Below are 19,283 nucleotides of genomic sequence, written 5' to 3'. Positions count from 1 at the left end.
TCAGTAAAATGAGAAAGGGGAAAGAAATATTTTCCTCTGTATTAGCTCTAAGTGTGCCCAACAACAAGACAATTACTGTAGTAGTTTTACATGTTTAAAATGAGTTTTAAAGAAACTGAAGGTGTAGGGGGGAAAAAGCCCACTCCTGCAGGCAGAGCCTCCATGGTACCTGGCACTGGGATAATGATCTGTTTAAACTTAGCCAGGATTGGTGGAGTTGAGCCTTACCAGGCAGGAGCTTTGCCTTGAAGAACTGTTGTAAGCTTGGTGTTTCTTTCCCCCCCCCTTTTTTTTCTCTTTTTCCTAAGCTGTAACAGGTTGCTTAAGCTATGTGGCATGCCTCAAGTCAGGCCTTTCCCTCTTTCCACTTTGCACACCATTGAGTCCTGCAGTCCTCCCTCACGTCTTGCACAAGCATTTTTATGGCATGAGCCTGCAGTTTTGGCACAGGCAAGTGCTCCCACAGACTTCCCCTTCTCTATAAACCATGCTCAGCACCAGAGTCCTGCCTGCGGTAACCTCTGAGAAACTGCCTTGGGGCTGCCTCTCCCCAGCCCCCCCAGCATTTAGTGGAGAGCCCAAGCCACACATGTGGGATAGATGTGAAATACAGGCAAAACATGGAGGGGCTGCTGCAAGTGCTAGTACCTTCTCGCACTGAAAGCTAAAAGCACGCGAGAAGGGACCTTTGCAGAGGGTGAAAAACATTTTTTTGCTCCTCCTTTTCTGTGCACTGCATGGTGTAAAGGCTGGTGTGTGACTCCAGCTGGGAGGACTAGGCAAGCTGCTGGTGAAGGAGCAAAATGGACTGGAAGGCACCTTTGGGGCTCAGCCCATATATGGCTACACTTCCATCATGGAGCTGAAGTGTGCTCTCATGAATATCAGTCAGATCTTCAAGCACTTGCATCAACTTAGATTTCAGCAATTTATTTTCAAGCTACTAAAAATCCTTTTTTTTTTTTCCTAGCAGGTTGCATCTTCTTGTTTGTTTGTTTTGTTGGGAATTATTTTTATCTCTAGCCTTCCTAGGTCTGACTGTCACTCAGCGCTTGAGCCGCATAAGGCTCTGAAGGTCTGACCAATTATTTGCAGTGCAGCATAATGCACCAGGGCTTCAAAGTATATTCTCACCTCTCTTTTTTTAAGACAAGTGTGAAAAATCTTGTTCTACAGTGTAAGAACTCAAGAATATTTCCCTCTTATTCAACTGGTTCCTGACCTGGCAGTCTTAGATGAACAAATAAATTAGCCATCATTCTTGGAGAAGGGCGGTTTTGCATAAAAGGTGCAGTAAGTCTCCCACTGACTGAAGCTGACCTGGACTTTGGTGTCACTAAAAATGTGCCTTGAGAGCACAACATGCTCAGTACTCACTGTTTTGTGGAGTGTTCCTTCCACTTCCTTAGCAATCAATGAGAACCAAGGATTTTGAGGCTATCTATGGTGTGCAAAACCCTATTCCTTACTTATCTGAGTGCACTGGGAAAAACCTTGATTGTTGCCTTTAAATCCACCACCAAAACACTAAAGACAAATGAGATTAGGAGACGATACGGTTTAAGTAAAAAAGAACACACTTTATTTATCTACAAGGCAGTACATTGTTGTATAAAAAATTAGGTGCAGATGAAGCTGCACCAAGTGCTATTAAGGCAGCAAATTCAAAGGCTGTTATAAAAAACCAAAACAATAAAAAAATAAAATCAAATCAGTGTTTTGCCATATCAATAGAGTTGATAGGGCAGCACAAAGAACCACGAATTTCTAAGAACCTGATTCAGTACACAAGACCCAAGTTAGGGAACAACTAGCTAGACATGGAACAAAAGAGACAACATGAACAAGACAGTGTTCTCCCAAACATATGAAGGTGCAATGCATGCTGTTACAAACCAATGAGAAACAAAACAACACATCCAGACAAAGAAAAAATCTCCCAGGAACAGTGTTCAAAAATATTGCTTATAAAAAAAGGGGAAAAAATATAAATGATGTAAAAAAAATTAAAACAAAAAGGTCTGGAATGCTAGTGCATAGTCAATTAGCTAACATCAACAATTGTTTTCTTTCCATAAAGCTCTACTGCTCCTTTTACACTAGCAGCATGTCTACACGCTATGGTCTGTAGCAGCAAAACACAGTATTCATTTGGCATTTACAAAATTAAATTACTGAATAAAAATATATTCTTTCTCATAAATCTATGTTTCATACAGTAATATTTTTTAAAGCAAGCTAATTACCCACCCCCCCAACAGAAACACACAATGTATATTGGTCTAGAACCAAAACAGAAAAGAGTATTTCAAGACGCATGGATATCTGAGTATTCACGATCTTAATCAGTTTTCCCCTTTTGCACAGACAAGCGTTTATAGTAATGCTTTTCACTTCGGTATTTCACACCAGTGCATTTTCTTCAGTGATTTAAAATATATCTGTTTGAGTACCTGCTCTTTTATTATTAAAGAAAAATAAAAAAAGAAACAAAACCCCACCCCTTGGCTAGCACATCACTGAAATAACAATACTGGTGTATTAAGTCTGCTTGATCTCAAAAAGTACAAGAAAAATTGTCTTTATTATAAGTCTGCACTTAAGATCAATAATTACTGATTCAAACTCAATACCTAATAATTTAGGCAAGTATCATTAAAAAAAAAACAACTCTTAAGTTGGGTGAAATCCAACAAGAATATATGTGCTGAGTGAGTAAATGCACTTTGTGCTGCTCCCAACTGTTGTACCACAACAAAGATCGGCTCTTCTCCCATTCATGAAAAGTTTTCATGCAGAGGAACAGGAATTTCCCAGCAGAGGTGAAGTGTTCTCAAAACCATAATGCTTCTCTATTCGTCAACCCTTTCACATCACTAGAGTCCGAGTGGGGAAGGTGGCCATGTACTTGCGTGCCTGATCTGTCAGAGCCATCTGATCTTCGATTTTTCCACAGGATGCTGACTCCCAGGCATTGTTCAGATGCTGAATTAGAAAACAGAGAGATTTGAGTTGCACGCCATGTGATTTATCCATAGCCCCAGCCAAAGCCGGGCCCGCTTCTAATTAACTGTTGCATGAACATGCAGAAGGATGTTGTCCCATCTCCAGAGAAACTGAAATCTTAACACAACAAGCAAAAAAATATCACCCCCGCTCCTTGGTTAGAGACCACAGGGGCAGGCAGACCAGATGACCTGCACAGGGGCACAACACAAGAGCCAGGATCAAAACTTCTCTGCCTCTCTCTCAGACGATGTCTTTTCTACGAGGCCATATCTATAGCCTTGCCTTTAATCCTTCCTTTACATGAAAGGTCTAAAAGAGAATATACTTGGCAGGTGGACTTTACAGTCAAGAGAATACAGCCAGGCTAAAGCCCACAGTTATGTTCAGTGCTATGACCATGCACAAATTCCTGCTGAACTTCTATTGTAGAAATACAGCTGTGCTGTCCGCAAGTTCCCTAAATGAACCCAACAACCTTGACGTCCTGACCACAGCCAACGAAAAATCCCGCGCTTGAGGCTGCTTTCACCTGTGCACAGTGATTAGCACGTGCCCATTAGCTCCGCTCCTCCAGCAAAGGAGAAGGGGAGGGGGGCTCGACTCTCAGCAGAAACAGCATTTTAATTATCATGTAAGCCATTTCACTTCTTGTGGTATTTATGGAGGTTACAGACACCATTTAGTACAATGTTAAAGTGAGATAAACATATCTGCAGAGGGCTGTGTGCACTGTATTTGTTTACTCACTACACATATGAGATGTTTCTCATTGCCTTGAGCTATAAACAGTAATGAAATTTCAAAGCTCCTGGAATTCACCAGTATACACAAACCTCTTTTTTTTTCTATTGAACTCCTTCACTTACCCATTGTGTCTGCTTTTCCACATTGAGATATTCCCTAAGCCCAGAATAACAACTCTATTATTACATAGAGTTTGCTGCATGAGTCCTCTGCATGCCAAAAATGCACACGATTGTGCTTAACGGAAAGCTGCCTGCCCACAAGGGATCTCAGTACTGCTGAATATTGAGGTGTATGCTCAAGATTCACCAATAAAGACAAGTCAGGAGAAGCCCTTCTCTGTTTTCGATTGCTTTCAAAAAGGATCATCTTTGCAGTTCAATAACTATGTTGCTCAATGACATGGCCAATGCCTTCCCAATATCTAGGACACTGGATGAAGCATAATTACTGGACTGCAAACCATCTGCTAAGAGCAGAACTGTCCTGGTGTGCCCATGGCTCTTTATGCTGCTAGTTGCTAACTTTGCAAGAGGATCCTTAAACTATTTTCTGGCCTAAGTGTTTAGAGAACACTCTCCTGACTGTAAACTGTGTTATCTGAGACATACGGATAGTAAAAGGCTGGGCTGAAATATAGATAATTTCACATAACATGCCCTAATCAGGGCACTGGTACAAACACAGGGACCGAGGTTCCCTGCCTCGGAAGGCTACAGTCTAAAAAGGGACCAAACCAGTGAATAACAAAGTAGAATGGCCAAGATGAGGGAAAGTGCATTAGTCCTCTGTAATCTTCTGCTGGGCTTCCCTAGACATGGCTTTCTCTTCTCTGTAGAGAGGTACCAAATATTGTCTCTGCTCCTGATGCCACTTTGCAAGCAAAACTCCTGCTGAGCTTCTATGGGAGTTCCTTATCTGAAGGAGAACCAGGTCAGGCCTCAAATCAAGTTTCTGCAGCTTTTTATGGGAAAGCTGCATCTGTGAAGTGAACAAACATGCCATACACCTCTTTTCTAGAGCAGTTCAACATGGACTGGCTGTATACCTTGTGCTGTGGCTCAGCCTAAGGCACATGCCACAGCCAGAAAGCAGGTGTGACATACTTTCTGCATGCCACAGACACGCATGTGACATGCCACAGCTTCTTTTATGTTTTGGTAAAACAGCTTCCAAGGTAACTTTTTCAAAGGCACCTACACAAGCTGGGAACCTACAAGCTCCTATTGATCCTCAGTGGGACTCAGGCACCTGTGAATATTTTCCCCTACTCTTTCAGAGGTATTTGTATCAGGGACCAAATTAATGCCTGGTACAATGCCATTGGTTTTACTTAGAAGTTGAATTTGTTCTGTACACCTCAAAAGTAGTTGGTAGTTCCAGAATATCCATCATTTCAACACAAATACGTGTCTGACAGGTATTTCCCTATGATCCCCCACAGCTTCAATGCACTGGTCTAGAAATGAGAGATCAGCAGTCCCTTAAATAACTGAAAACATGTAAGGAAAAGTCCATTTGTCACAGTATGTCAATTTTTAAAAAATAGAAGTAACTTCAGGCAAGGAGTGTCCCTATTTCATAAATTAGGCTTAATCGTTAGTATCTACACTGAGTTCTTTGTATTAGCAACCATGTGCCTAGTAGAAAAAAAAAATAATAAATCTGTATCCTGGTATCTCCAACATCTCAGCAGGCTGCTACATGTCACTCATTCCACTGAAAGCCTGGTCTTCATTTAGCCTGATGTCAGTGTGGCAGAAGCTGCTCAGGCAGGCAGTAACCCTCTGCCCTCCCACCGGGCTTGGCCACCCTGGGGAGCACTCGGTGGTAGACACGGCAAGGAGGACCAGCTCAACCCCTCACTTGAGCCTGCTTCAAACAACTTTAGTTTTGCTGATGGGAGAATATCCTCATACAGTTTTGACCCCTGTATTAATTTACCCAGAAAATTACGCTATTTTTTTTCCTCCTGTGACAAACTTATAAAAAGAGACTAACTTTGCATCTCAGTGATGGTGGTGAGAGCTTTGCTCTAGTGAAGAAAACAGAATTTGACCAAAAGTAATGTTTTCTGATGTAGCATTTTTACTAAGACATTTTTCAATTCTACCCTGGGGAACTCAGAGAACATTTACAGTGGGTATTTTTAATAAACACTTTCTGTCTGAAGTCTTGACTCTTGGCAGCCAACACAAAACAAAGCACAATGCCTTTGCCTTGCCAGCCCTGCAGTGCAGTGCCAGAGGCACGTGTGAAAGTCATTCTGACGCAAGAAGATTTCCTTCCTTCCTTGGCAGGGAATGCTGGGTCCCACGGCCCAGGCAAATCACCTTCCTGGGCCTGGTCACACACAGCTATGGGATCTCTTAGTAAAAAGGATAAAAAGGGATGCTACAATGCCTCCTTCCATGCCAGGTTCACAGCAAGTACTGACAGGGCTGATACAAGACAGTAGCAGTGCTCCTCAAATGCATCAAAAGAAAAGAGACCTAGGTAGAAAGCTAGAGGCATGCAGGAAAACAGCACAGAAACCTCTGTCAGAACACTCCTTTTGCAGAAAGCTCATTGCATCCTCCTCATCACATTTAAAGGTTTAAGTCTGCAAATCAATGGGTGGAAACACAAGAGCTTTGTAATGAGAAGCCAAAAGGCCTGACCCAAAAACCACTAGAATCGATGGACATGTGTTCATTGACTCAGTGTATTTCACCCTACTTAAATTCAGTCATTTAAGATTGAGGTGTTTGTTTTGGCACCTAAATTCCCAGCCACTGGGGAGTGAAACGGATTTCCGTAGTAAATTCTTCCCATATACATAATTTTTGAATTGTCTCGAAGAGTGGCAGACTAGTTATAGTTCTGCTGTCAATTAAAAGAGTTTAAGCCTTTTCAGCCAGTACTTCCAGCTGTATTTTTCTCTTCCACAGACAGCAGTTTCTCTTCTTAAGTTAAATCAGGGAGTGGGGGGAAGAAGAAGGCATACGACTACAAATTTCCATAGGATAAAATTACAGACCCATAGTACAATTCCAGCTATGTCATTCTCCCCGGCCTTTTTTTTTTTTTCCCACTCTCTTTCTTTTTTTTTAAACTTCAATAATCCTACCAGCACATCCTTCTCCTGGCAGCAAAACTACCTTACTTATCCTGTAATATGCTTTCGACTGCCCTCAGGCAGATGTGAACTGTAAACAAACTGTCAAAGTTGTAACTGGGACATCCAGTTAAAGCACTTTAAATAAAAACTTGGACCATCTAAAGAAAATAAGACCAGAGTAAGGGAAAAAAAGACTGTGGAAAGGTGCTCTTCTAACAGAACTTGTCCTACTGCACTCGTAGCTGGGACTGCCTTTTCATATGCTGTCTCTAGAGCATAAGAAAGCTACAGTGTTACGACACCTTGTGTGTTAGGAACTGATGCCAAAACCAAACATTGCTGCAGTCCTGCAGTGCTGAGCTCCCAAACTGATGAAAGTGCAGTAAAAATCCTTGGTCAAAGAACTGTGCTAGAAAACAGATTTTAAATCTCCACTATGCTGGCAAGTATCTTCAGCAAAGTTAGTGGTTTTACACACATTCACATTAATTTAGCCAAGCTGTGCTGGCATTTACGAAAAAAAAAAAAAGCTAGTATTTTTAAAATATTTAGAGGGCTCAGACTATTTGAAAGTCTCTTATCATGTTTTTCTGCTGCAAAAAGCTGGATTTCTTGCCAGTTTTCCCTTAGATTGCATGGTATGGATAGTTTGCAGAACATGCCACTGACTGAAAAGAGGGCTTGGAACAGAAATGCGGTACTCCTTCTGAAACAGTAAAACAGTGTCCTAAACAAAACAATTTCTAAGTAGAATACAATGAATATCACGTAGAATAACATGGTTTTCTGTTCTGTAAGGATGCTGTACCAAGAGCAGCCCTTTCACTTATCAATACCAGACAGTAAAGACTAATGAAAAACTCAAGTGACCATAAAAGAATTCTACTTCATATACCAAGAGAAAACAATTTCTGCTCATGTTGCTAGTTCTCCTCTCGAGTGTGAGACAGACTTCTAAACTCTGGGGCTTTCCCAGTTGCTCAGAAATACAGCTTGCTAAATGTGAGAAAAGACGATGGTCCAACTTTTCAACTTTTATAAGCATGATACCAGAGCTAGAAAAAGCTATTTGATGGCACTTTTAAGAGCTTAATCCCGAAGCCTTGCTCAGACAAAGTTCCTGCTCAAGATATGTGAGCTTTCCAAGTAAGATTAATGGATGTGATATGGAAGTGGGCTAAGCATCTGCAATTCACACTAGGATAATTCAGTTCCTTTCTGATTTTGTCCTTAAGTAATTTTTTTTTTTTTTCACAGATCAGAATACATTGCTGCAAATGGGTAATAGTTAAGTTGTCGCTTTTGTTCTTTCTGAGAGACCACCACCAGCTTAGGGCAGCTCTATCTGATCTGTTCGCAACTCAAAATCTGCTGCCCTGGACGGAAAACATGCAATGACTGACCTGTAACTGCAAAGCTCCTCTTGCTCCCTCAGCTGTGCCAAGCACAGCTCTTTCGTGTACACATCAGTCACTGGTGAGAGAAGGGGCAACACAAGTGAGGGAAACCCACAGGGCTACCTTCCCTTGCTGTGCAAATCTCAAACACAGCATGCTTCCTCCTCTCCCTTGATTAAACAAAGAAGAGTATGAGATTTCAGGATCTTCTTGCCCCAGAAAAGCTATGGAGGAAAACAAGAGAAAGCTCATGCTACTGCATGAGACCATGCTGCCTTCCTGGACATTTTATCTTACAACCAGCTGCAAATGAAATAACATTTCACTTTTTAAATTGAGAAAATTAAGCTTCATGACAGCTTACACTCTCAAAAAAAGGTTAACCAAGTACCTGTTTTAAAATCCTTTAAACTTACTCTTTAAAGAAAATGGTTACATAAACCGCTGAAAGTCAGGAAATTCGAGCTGAAACGTGTCAGTCTGTGGTTAAAAAATGGAAAGTGACAGGAGCCAGGGGTTGAAGAACGTTCTCTTTAGCTTGCAGGGCTTCTACTTTGTGTTGTTTCCTTTGTTACTGGGGGAAGAAGATATCAAAGCAGCGCTATTTTCTTAAAAGGTTCCATTTCATGGTGTCTTTTGATAGCCTGTAGGGTTAGGTGGAAGGTCTGTGATTTAGCCTACTTTTCTATCTGTTACAATGTCTATGTTAGGATAGTTTGTATTATGTACCGCTACTGTTACAGAACATAATGTGAAATAAAATCTAACTTTGACACAGGAAGGGCCAGAAACAGAGGTTTTTTTATGTAACCTCTTACGAGGCACTATTCAAGCACATGCTCAGTATTGGAGTAGGTTATCCCAAAATCTTAACCCTTGGAAAAGTTGCTCGTAAGGCCAGAATCAACCTGCCATGTAAGTGGCAAAAATATGGGGTGCAAAAATACAGGTTTTAACTAACTCCACCAATATAAAGCAGAAGTATTTGGGATCTGTGCAATGGACTGTAAGTCCACACCAAGGCAACATGTGGGTTTGGGTGAGACACGACCTGGTCCTGCCAGCAAGATAATACTTAATGTACAAACACGAGATTTGTTGTGTAAGACAAAAAAACTGGCTGAACCTTCACACCTTACCAGAAAGGTCTTACACACAATTACCTTTACATCCAATGTCATAGAGAGACTTAACCACGGGATTGAATGGGGATCAAGCCCAAACTCTTCTTGAGTCTAAGGGGCCTTCTCCTCCCATTGCTCTAGTACAACATTGACACCACCATATTCCCAGTGCTGTTATATGCAGCCACCTGACCTCACATGCTAAATTATGCAACATGCTGTTCCTCCTAAGTGATCATGAATCATATTGTGCTATCTGATACGGTAATCAGCTATTAATTACTAAATTGTACATGATCAGTTGTATCCAAAATGCAGTAAAAAATATCCTTAGAGATCTGTTTGAACATTTGTTACTCTTGCCTTCTTTGGAATTTAACAGCAAAACCGTAAGTAATCAAGCATTTTGATCAGTTTATTGCTAGCCAAATATCTTTATGTAAATGAAGTGCAAATTATTAAAGCAATGAAAAATACTGTGGGCTGGTAAATATACTGCCTCCCTCTTATGTAAGTTCAATTTAAAAGGGAGTTTTAAGAACCAAGCATATTAACAAAAATTAAGTTCAGTGCTCTCTTTCTTTCTTTCTTCCCTCTTCGTGCACAGATCCCAAGGTGCAGAGAGTGCTATAATTCTCACTTGGACTGAAGACAATGAGAATTTGCCTAAGAACAGTTGGATCAGGTCCAAAATATTAACAGCAGCAATGTCAACACATGCAGACAAAATTAAATTTCACCCAGATGATTTCCCTTGTGTTTCATGTCTATTTGCATGGAATCAATGGATTTAGTCCAGTGTTCACATGTGTGTCCATGCATGTGTTCATATATGAGGCAATATACCAAATTAGAAACTAGCAAGTGTAGATAGTGTAGAACAGAACATGCTAAAAACTGGTCAGGTAGAAAATGCAACCGATCAACAAGCATAAACGCCAACCTTCTCCATTGCTTTGCACCCTTTAGACACTCTATGTCCTCATCATACAAGTCCATTTACACTGGGGTAAAAAAGGAGAATTAGGGACAGAGCAGCAGCAGTTTTTGGTGTGAAAAAGAGCTAAACTACACATCTTTTCTGAGCTTCATGGGGCCAAACTTCTCCCCTCTGAAATGAAGCCAAGCAGCCTTACCATTACTTTTGACCATGACATCAAATCCAAATCAGAGAGCACAGCCATTGGCTGCATTGTTATAAAAAGCCTGTATTTCGTTCTGAAAAAGCCGTCTCTGCCACCATCACAGAAACCTCTAGCCTTCACTTAAGATTATATTTCAGCTGAAAAGTTGAATGTTTCATCAGCAGAGAGAACAATTTTACTTTCATACTAGTACAACAAGAAACTGCCTACTAACTATTAATTTTGGGGCTTTTTACAACTACTTTTTCTTTCAGTTCAACATGCTTTAAACTCTGAGATGAGCTGGGAAGTCCTTTTTAATTCAGTTTCTACTTAAGAAAAAATCCTCTTTATCCAAACAATGAGAACACCTGACTTTTAACATGCTTTTCCTGAGAAAGGACTGAAGAATTGAATCCAGAATGATCCACAAATTGACTCGTGTAAACTTCCTGAACAAAATCAGTATGAGTGAGGACAGAAGGTTAAACAAGCCCTTTCATTTACAGCAGCTTATAAAGAAATTATTTTTAGATAGCAGGAAATATAACACTCTTACACCAAAGATCAAAGGATCCTATTTTACAGGCACCTCAGATGCTTCTTTTTTATTACAGCCGGAGTGCAGGCAACTACCGCTAACAGGACAACACACAGAATATGTTGTTTAGCTACCTGAAAATGTTGCCCTAAACCTATGGAGGAGCCTGGAGTTTGGCTAGCACAGGTCACAGAGAGGTGTTGGCATGCTGGCAAGGCAGCAGATCTGAGCCAGACGTCCAGGAAACTTCAGCAACCCCCTGCAAAGCTGGAGCTCTAGGCTTCTTTGCCATGAGGTGGTCTGAATTCAGTCCCTATATACCTGTCCTAGACCAGGGGCAGTGGATCTTAAAATCCTTCTCTCAGCCACCTACCACGGTGCAGCAAGAAAACCCACAGTTCATGAGAAAAGAGAAGATAAGCAATAGGGAGTATGAGTCTTCGGGCCCTATAGACACCCCTGCGCTGAGGGGAAACAGTCCCTGCTCTCCAAAGCTGTTTTTCATCAAACAAATCTGTGGCGAAAATACAAGCCTACTCCATGGCAAACTGTGCCAAACAGGGACGTGTAAAATTTTATTATCTCCCTTTTTAATGCCTGGTTAGAAATGCTTAATCAAAACCAGCCTTTGTTCATTCCTTCCTACTGTAAGTAAACCCTAATGTAAATTCTGGAAAGAGGGAGGAAAGGAAGGATTAGCCATGTGGACTATCTGTCTGAAAGTCAGGAACTACGGAGTTACAATTTCCTTTCTGACAGTGACTCACCCTGGGGAATGACACACTTTCCTTTAATTCTCCTGTGTGGAGAAGGGCTACAAAATCACATTCATCTACCTCAAAAATATGGGTTGTGGTGGAAGGATAATTAATTACCATCTACATCGTGTTTCATTTTCTGAATGACTTGCTGTGGGGCCCATCTAAAGTCCACAAGAGCTGACAAACTGGCAGCTAATAACTTTGGTGGGCTTTAGATCAGGTCCTATGTAATAGCTACATTTTAAAGTGTAGCAAATGTATACGTTTGTTAACACTTGGTAAAAACACAGATACATAAAGCCCAGCCTCACATCTGTCTTACATTACAACAATCACATTTCATTAATTTCAGAGATGTACAGCTGGCCGTAAGGGTTAAAGACCCCTTCAGACCACCCGTTACAATTGCGTTTCTGGACCAGCCTCAGCCAACACTCAGGGAAAGGCCATCCTAGTGCTGGCCTGGATGGGCAAAACTGGCCATACCTGTGTCAGGCAGTGTTAGAGTCTTCTCCTCTCACCCCTAGGCCAGTGACAAGTTCTGGCCACCACCACACCACTCAACTCCCCTGCTCTCCAAAACAGCAGTGCTGCCTACAAGAAGTCCATAAAAAAAGCCTCTGGTTGACATTAATTCTTAGTCCTACCAATTTAACACTGCACCCAGCTGAGTTACAACACTCCACACATGGCACTTTTCCATTCAGCTTCCTGGCACAGCTGAAGCCACTGTGTCCTCATGCTCCACAGGTAAAGTGATATTCTCAGCCACATTCATCTGAACATCTCATTCTTCCATACTCAAAACTTAAAATCAATCTGTGAGAAAACAATATATATAGATGTATATATATATATATATTTATATACAAGGGATATTTTTATCAAAGAGTAGTTACCTGCAGAGGACTAGCTAGTGGCCTGTTTCTAGGTACTGCAACTGTTTTGTGAAAACTACCATCCTCTTCAGACACAGGCATCTTTAAAATGGAGCTGGTAAGAAGATTCTGAGCAGGAAAAGAAAAAAAAAATTATTTTCAGCAACTCACAGGAACAACCTGAATTCAAATGTATTAAAAGCAAACTCAGCCTGACTGCAGAAGTTGTCATACTGGGTAATCACAGATGGGGAGCAGATCTCAGCCTGGGCTTCCTGGGACTTGGCTTTGCAGGAGCATTGCCACGTGCAAAGGTTTTCCATCCAGTGAAACTCCCAAATGCAAGAATAACAGTAACATTTAATAGTCCCAAGAGTCCTGGCAAAGCAAAGGAAACCACTCACACGCAAGGTCTCCTTTGCACACAAACCAAGAGAGACTCTCTCTTTCTTTTACCAGTTTTTAACTCCATGATCTAGTCATTTCTATACACAAGTGCAGGCGTCCTCCTAGTGCAAGCTCTTCCCAAAGTCTGTGGGCTGCAAAATGGCTGCAACTTCTGCTACCTTCTACAGGCATTACAGTGATCTAATCAAGAGTGGGATTTCGCCTTTTATGCTTAGTACAGGAAAATGATACAGAAATAATGAATAATGCCTACTTGTGAAGAAGGTCAGACAAAATATTTTCTCTCTTGCATGTAAGAATTGAACAGGGGTGTAAAACAAAAAAATTATTTGATGGTGTGAAAACTTACTGGCACATTGAAAACTTACTGGCACATCTTCCATAGCAGACCCAGGTGTAAAGAGCTGAGTGTTCAAGTTTTCTCCTTCCCAGTGATTTGAGCAAAAAAAATTTCCAGCTTTATCTGTTGGAGACTCCACCTGAAAGCAGGAAAGGCATGATAGCAAACAGTACCTAAGTGACCAGATTTCTGTCAGTTGCTTAATAAATTGAACAAATATTCTTCACAGTTGTGTCTAATGCCTGTTTACAATAACATCTTTTACAGCATCCTTGCTCTTTATAGAAGAAAAAAATTCAAGGTTCTCAAAAAAATCGCCATCTAATAAAACTTTGAATACTTGCACTCAGTGCTCTGTCAGTATTCAGGAGTTTAATCCCCTAGAAAGGACTGAGAATATATGTATTTTTAGAACTTCAGTGACAAAGTAATATAATTCAATGTCCTCAAATGTTCAGGTTTCTAAGGCACTCCATGGAGCTTGGTCCCCATGGGGTTCTTCTATATTTTTCACCAATATTTGAAAGATTCAATCCAAATTCCTATCTAATTTTTCTTTTCTTTTTAAGTTTCAAACGAAAACTGCATTAGAACAGCCCAAGCAAACCCCTGCTGAAAACAGCAGAAAGACTTCTATGGAAATCAATGGGAGATGAATTAGGCATGCCTAGTATACTATATGGAACCGACACTAAGATCTTGGGGCTCACATGAAAGAAAAACAGACACAGCTATTTAACAGAAAAGGTATTCGTATAAGTTTCTCAGAAAGTGTTCTGAATTAAATTGCCTAAGGTAAGTTTGAGATTTACCTCTTGTTTGATTTTCTTCAGCAAAGGGGGTCCACTTTCATGTAGCCCAGCCACTATTGCAGATTCCTCCGACTCCTGCTTGATAACATCCTGCAGATCTTCTACAAGATGAGTCGGAGTTTGAGGCTGAAAGGAAGAGAAGAAACGTTATATCCAAGTCCCAGAACATCCCTCTGCACTAATATCAAAGCAACTTTTATCATTGTTTCCTGCTTACCAGCATCTTCAAAGGACCGTATTTGATTTCCTGAGCTGCAAGTGCGTTTTTGAATGGAGTGGGTGTTCTTGGAGAGCTTTCTAATATCGACCTCTTGATTGCTGGAGTTCTGAAACTTTAAAAAGAGGGAGAGGAACTTTAAAGGAAGACACTTGGAAATGCTACCTCTTTACAGAAATATGTGCATACAGGCAGTAGCTGTTGTAAGACTTGGGAAAATATTTCCCTGCAAGCCTATAATCCATTTTGCTTTCCTGGTAGAACATTTTTTTTTACTGTGATAAGGTGTAATGGCTTTATTTTAAAAACTGGTGAGCCTACATGTATGACTGTTCTGTATTAGTAACTTACCTCCACAGTCATGAAGTGAAAGTTTTACTCCAAACTAAGAAAAATCTGAATGTGTTAGCAAACAACTCTGCAAGAAGCATAGAATCATAGAATGGTTTAGGTTGGAAGGGACCTTAAATATCATAGAATCACAGAATCAACCAGTTTGGAAAAGACCTCTGAGATCATCAAGTCCAACCCTTATCATCTAGTTTCAAACTCCCTGCCACAGGTAGGGACCCCTTCCCCTCACGTTGCCCTGGGCTTCATCCACCCTGGCCTAGAAAACATCCAGGGATGGGGCAGCCACAACTTCTCTGGGCAACCTGTTTCAGTGCCTCACCACTCTCTCAGTAAAAAATTTTGTCCTTATATCTGGTCTAAACCTGCCCTCTTTCAGACTGAAGCATACACTGACCCAGCACTATGGTTGTATGCAAACCTGAAGAAATGAACCCTCATTAGTCCAACAAGTCAACAGACTTACATATGGTTTTCCTTCTGAGCTTTGAAAGTTTGGTCCCTGTGGAACGGGGTGGTACCTGCCATCTTATGGCCACATACTGGTGTGGAAGTAAGTGCAGGGTTGTCCAGGTTCAAGTTTTCGTGACTGGATGAGGTGTTTAAGAACTGCAGGTTGGAAAGAAAAAATTAACAGTAATATCCAGATTAAATGGTTGACTTGTTAGGATGACATTGTTGAACAAAAGAAAAAGAAATTATTTTCTTCTGATTGACATGAGTCACTGTCCTAACCCTATGATGCAAGTAGGTGTATGTGGGATACCTGACTGCATTGTGAAAAAATAATGAACAGTTTGGCTGGATCACTTAGGAAGCCAAACCAAGCAATTCTAGAGAGGGAAGTTCTAAAGACAGTGACACTTGGTTCCAATGAGAAACACTTTCTACCACTCTAAGAGCCAAATCTTAAAAGCCTGATTTGGATTTTCTCCAAATAAATTTTAATTAAGAGCAGTGTGCCCAAGTAAGAACTGGGTGAAAATGAGTAAATGGATGTTTCAGAAACAAAGCCACAGGAAACAGGGTTAAATTCCACAAAGACTTACACGGGGAATCTAGGGGCTTTTAAGGCAGTAAATGAAGTGTTTATGACAGGAAAATAAATTTCCCATCATCTCTCTCAAAACAAAGTGCTTCGTTTTCACAGCATAAAATGAGAACTGCCACCTGTGACGGGGGCGTGGAGTGTTTTGGAATAGAAATAGCTGACTGAAAAGGAGGCAGTAGTATTTGTTTGGATAAAATTGCCCTTGCATGTTTCTGCCTAGTAACCTAAAATATTGTTTCTATTTCCAGCATCTACAAATCTGTGAGCATAGTGGTATCCTTTACTCTGACAAGAATTCAATGTATTACCTTCTGGACTCAACTTGCTACTTTATAAAAATGTGGCATCTACGAAAATCCAGCTTTCACTGGATAAATGACATAGGATTAACAGGTAACAGGAAATAAGTGGGAGATCATTACATGAAATATTTTACTATCCTTTATGAAATAGTGTTTCTTTGACTTCAAAGACTAAAGCAAAACCAAGGCAAATCAACACAAATAGACAAACAAAAAATCCAAAACACTTTTAAATAGTGCTACAGCTGTGAAACAAAGCAACCATTATCAGGAATTTGGAAGTGCATGCCAGGCCATTTTAACAGGCCATTTTCCTCCTCATTCCTATTCCACTCCAACCCACGTGGACTGGGCTGAGGATGGCGAGTGCGATTTGAATTTTCTGGTTGTTGTCAGTTTGTCTCACAACCTGAATGCTATTTAAATGCAGTTTGGGGTTTTCTAGGTCAATGAATCATACTGTAAGTGGACAGAGATGGAAAGTATTACAAATGGTCAGAAATGTTAAACTCTAGTAGTTGGAGTTAGCAGCAAGAGCAAAGCAAGGAATCTCATTCCCCTACAGAAATTATCCAAAAAGGAAAAAAAACGAAACACAAAAACCCAAGCCCCACAGATGAATTTAAAAGAAGAGAATCAACAGTTAGCTTGCTGATTAACTAAACTCAGTGGTGAAGTCTAAGAGCAGTGAGAAGATTCAAACACGGAGTGAAAATCAACAAGCACAACGGTAATTAGTCATTTGTTCCAAAGGATTAGTTTCTAAATTGTTAAGACTGGGGTGACTTTGAGAATTTAGTAACATCTGTGCAGAAGTCTTGATCTACCTGCGAGGGAGAGAAGGGCAGGCTTTTGACAGGGGAGCGCTTAGTAGGAGTTGAGCTGCTGACGTCAGCTAGGACCAAGGTGCTACCGTGGCCACTGGCTAAGGGGCTGGAGTGCCCTCTCCTTTTGCGAAGAAGGACCCACGGAGCCGCACTGCCCTGTGAGGCAGATAAGGTCTTTGGTGAGCGTAGAGAGCCCTGACTTGACATGACTTCGCTCAAATTTGTGATGGGGTATTCTTGAGGTCTACAAGCACTGGTCCCTCTTTGCTGAAGCTGTGCAACTTTGCCTGAGGGAGCTCTGCTAGCCAAAGTTTTTGTGTCTTCAAAGAATTCAAAACTGCTGAGATCACCCCATGATGAAGGATTCTGAAACAATGTGGGAGGCACAGAGGTATAAGACAGTGTATAGTGCCACCTCATGAAAATACAGCGCTAGGATATGCCTGTAACCAACAACAAGTAGTTCCCAGTTCAGTTCAGCCTGACCACGTTTATGTGAGTAGTAACACTGTGAACACTGTTTGTGTTTTCAATACATACCTTGATCACATCAAGCTGTCTAACATTCTAGTGGTGTTGCTGGCAACTGAGTCCCTAAAGAATGAGTCACACTATGCCCTTACTATCTGCCCAGCATTTTCTGCTTGGTATGAAGATGTGCCTTTCGCTAGCAAAACGTGTGCTCTAAACCAAAACTCCTAACCTGCAAGCCTGCTCTGAACGTGCTGAAAGGGACGTGATGTCGCATGAAGCGGACACTTCTGCTGCTGATGGATGTTGCCACCAACAAACATATTTCAACGTGCTACTTCAGTACATGTATCATCACAGAGACCACAACGAGAAAAGGCCCGTGTCGATGTCAGTCAGATACCTGGCAGTTCAATATGTGTTTACAGTCCTTGAGATTTGCCAGGGCAAGCTCCCTAAACTTTGAGAACCAGCTATTGAAGCTACAAAAAAAACTTCTAGAAAATGATGCAAATACAGGGGCAGCCATATATATGGCATGTATCACTTCAAATATATACAAGTATCATTTCCTTTTTTAAAATCTTTCACAGTGTCTCTGATTTTATTTTAAGGAGACTTAATGTTGAGAGATCGTTTCAAGCTCCTACTGTACAGCTTGCCAAAAGTCATGTTCCCACACCAAGATGCAGCAGGAAAGGGAGACACCCACAAAAAGCATACGCATCCATGCTCGAGGGCTTCATTTACGAGCAGCTACATTTTGTTACATCAGGAGCTAAGCTTCAGATCCTGGAGCAACTAGAAATTACTCGGAGAAAAACAACAAGCACATTCAAGACAGTCCCAGTTCCTCTCCCCTTACTCTTTGACCATGCACAAATCCACCTGAGGTGGCAAGTCTACTTACGGAGTCTATTAACTGGAGTGTTTCTGCAAATTCTAAGAGATTCTTAACATTATCCAGGATGTTGCTCTGGTGAACAATCATGCACCGTGCAGGGGATGCACTTTCCTCAGGTAAGCAACCGTGATCCACCGGTGGAGATGGAGTACAGTGGTGATGTTCCCCCAAACAGGAAACAGGTGCACTGTCACCACTGGTCCTGGTACTGTCGGCAATTGTGGTGGTGTGCCAGCCAGTGTAGTTTGATGTGTGGTTCTGTGTCTAAAGGAAGAAGGAAAAAAAAAAAAAGAAAAGGGAGGGGGGAAAGGCAGAAGGAACTTAGCAATGAAATTGCACAAGGTGTCAGATGCCACTGGAAGAAAGATAATAGTTGCATCATCATCTAAAAGCTTATGCCTATGAAACATTTGTCAAGATGTTTCCTTTCAGTGCAAGACCTTGTTCTAAGTAATATTGGCATTGTATTTGTTATCCCAAAGTTACCTCATAATTCACTTCCAGGATTATAGGCATATATCATTAGTAACACATTATCAATTCAATTTGTGTTCCACCAAGAGCTCAAAAAGTGTCTGCAAGTCGTTTTCTGTCAGAAGCAAGAAACGGCAGGATTTCCCTACTGAGCGCTCAGCCCTGTAGAAGGCTAAAGGGTTTAAGAGTTAGAGTTGCTTTTGTCTGCTTATCTCCTTGTCTTCTGCTATCCCTGTCTAATGCTACAGCTTACACCAATGCAATGAAGAGGCTGTCAAATCAATGTGGTTAGGAAAGCAGAAGAACAAATTAACAGAAGTTTCTTTCCAGTGTGATCATGCAACAGAAGAAATTGCAAAACATTAACTAAAGTTAAAACTAGCCAAACTAATGTATCACGCATGCAGTTGTTTTACTATTAATTTCAATATTACCCAAAAAAAAAAAA

At 41.0% G+C, this 19,283-nt stretch overlaps 1 protein-coding gene across 3 annotated transcripts in view; it reads right to left on the bottom strand.

Moving 5' to 3' along the window:
- Window positions 1-1,559: 1,559 nt before the first annotated feature.
- The window catches only part of MYB (MYB proto-oncogene, transcription factor), a 28,411-nt gene continuing 10,687 nt past the window's right edge, over window positions 1,560-19,283 (bottom strand). For 2 of the 3 annotated variants that reach the window (XM_027633837.1, XM_027633838.1), the window contains 7 exons: window positions 18,368-18,625; window positions 15,273-15,415; window positions 14,456-14,570; window positions 14,239-14,364; window positions 13,455-13,565; window positions 12,700-12,807; window positions 1,560-2,985 (listed from right to left, as the gene is read on the bottom strand). In XM_027633837.1, the coding sequence (XP_027489638.1) occupies window positions 2,869-2,985; window positions 12,700-12,807; window positions 13,455-13,565; window positions 14,239-14,364; window positions 14,456-14,570; window positions 15,273-15,415; window positions 18,368-18,625 (978 nt within the window). In that variant the 3' untranslated portion in view covers window positions 1,560-2,868. Of the gene's footprint in view, window positions 2,986-12,699; window positions 12,808-13,454; window positions 13,566-14,238; window positions 14,365-14,455; window positions 14,571-15,272; window positions 15,416-16,986; window positions 17,143-18,367; window positions 18,626-19,283 lie in introns of all 3 variants that reach the window. The other variant, XM_027633836.1, reaches the window with a different exon arrangement.

The sequence above is a fragment of the Corapipo altera genome, unplaced genomic scaffold (genome assembly GCF_003945725.1).
Source record: "Corapipo altera isolate COAL_440 unplaced genomic scaffold, ASM394572v1 2b, whole genome shotgun sequence".
Lineage (NCBI taxonomy): Eukaryota > Metazoa > Chordata > Aves > Passeriformes > Pipridae > Corapipo > Corapipo altera.
Note: the sequence above shows the minus strand (reverse complement) of the source record. Positions and strands in the feature narration are given on the sequence as shown.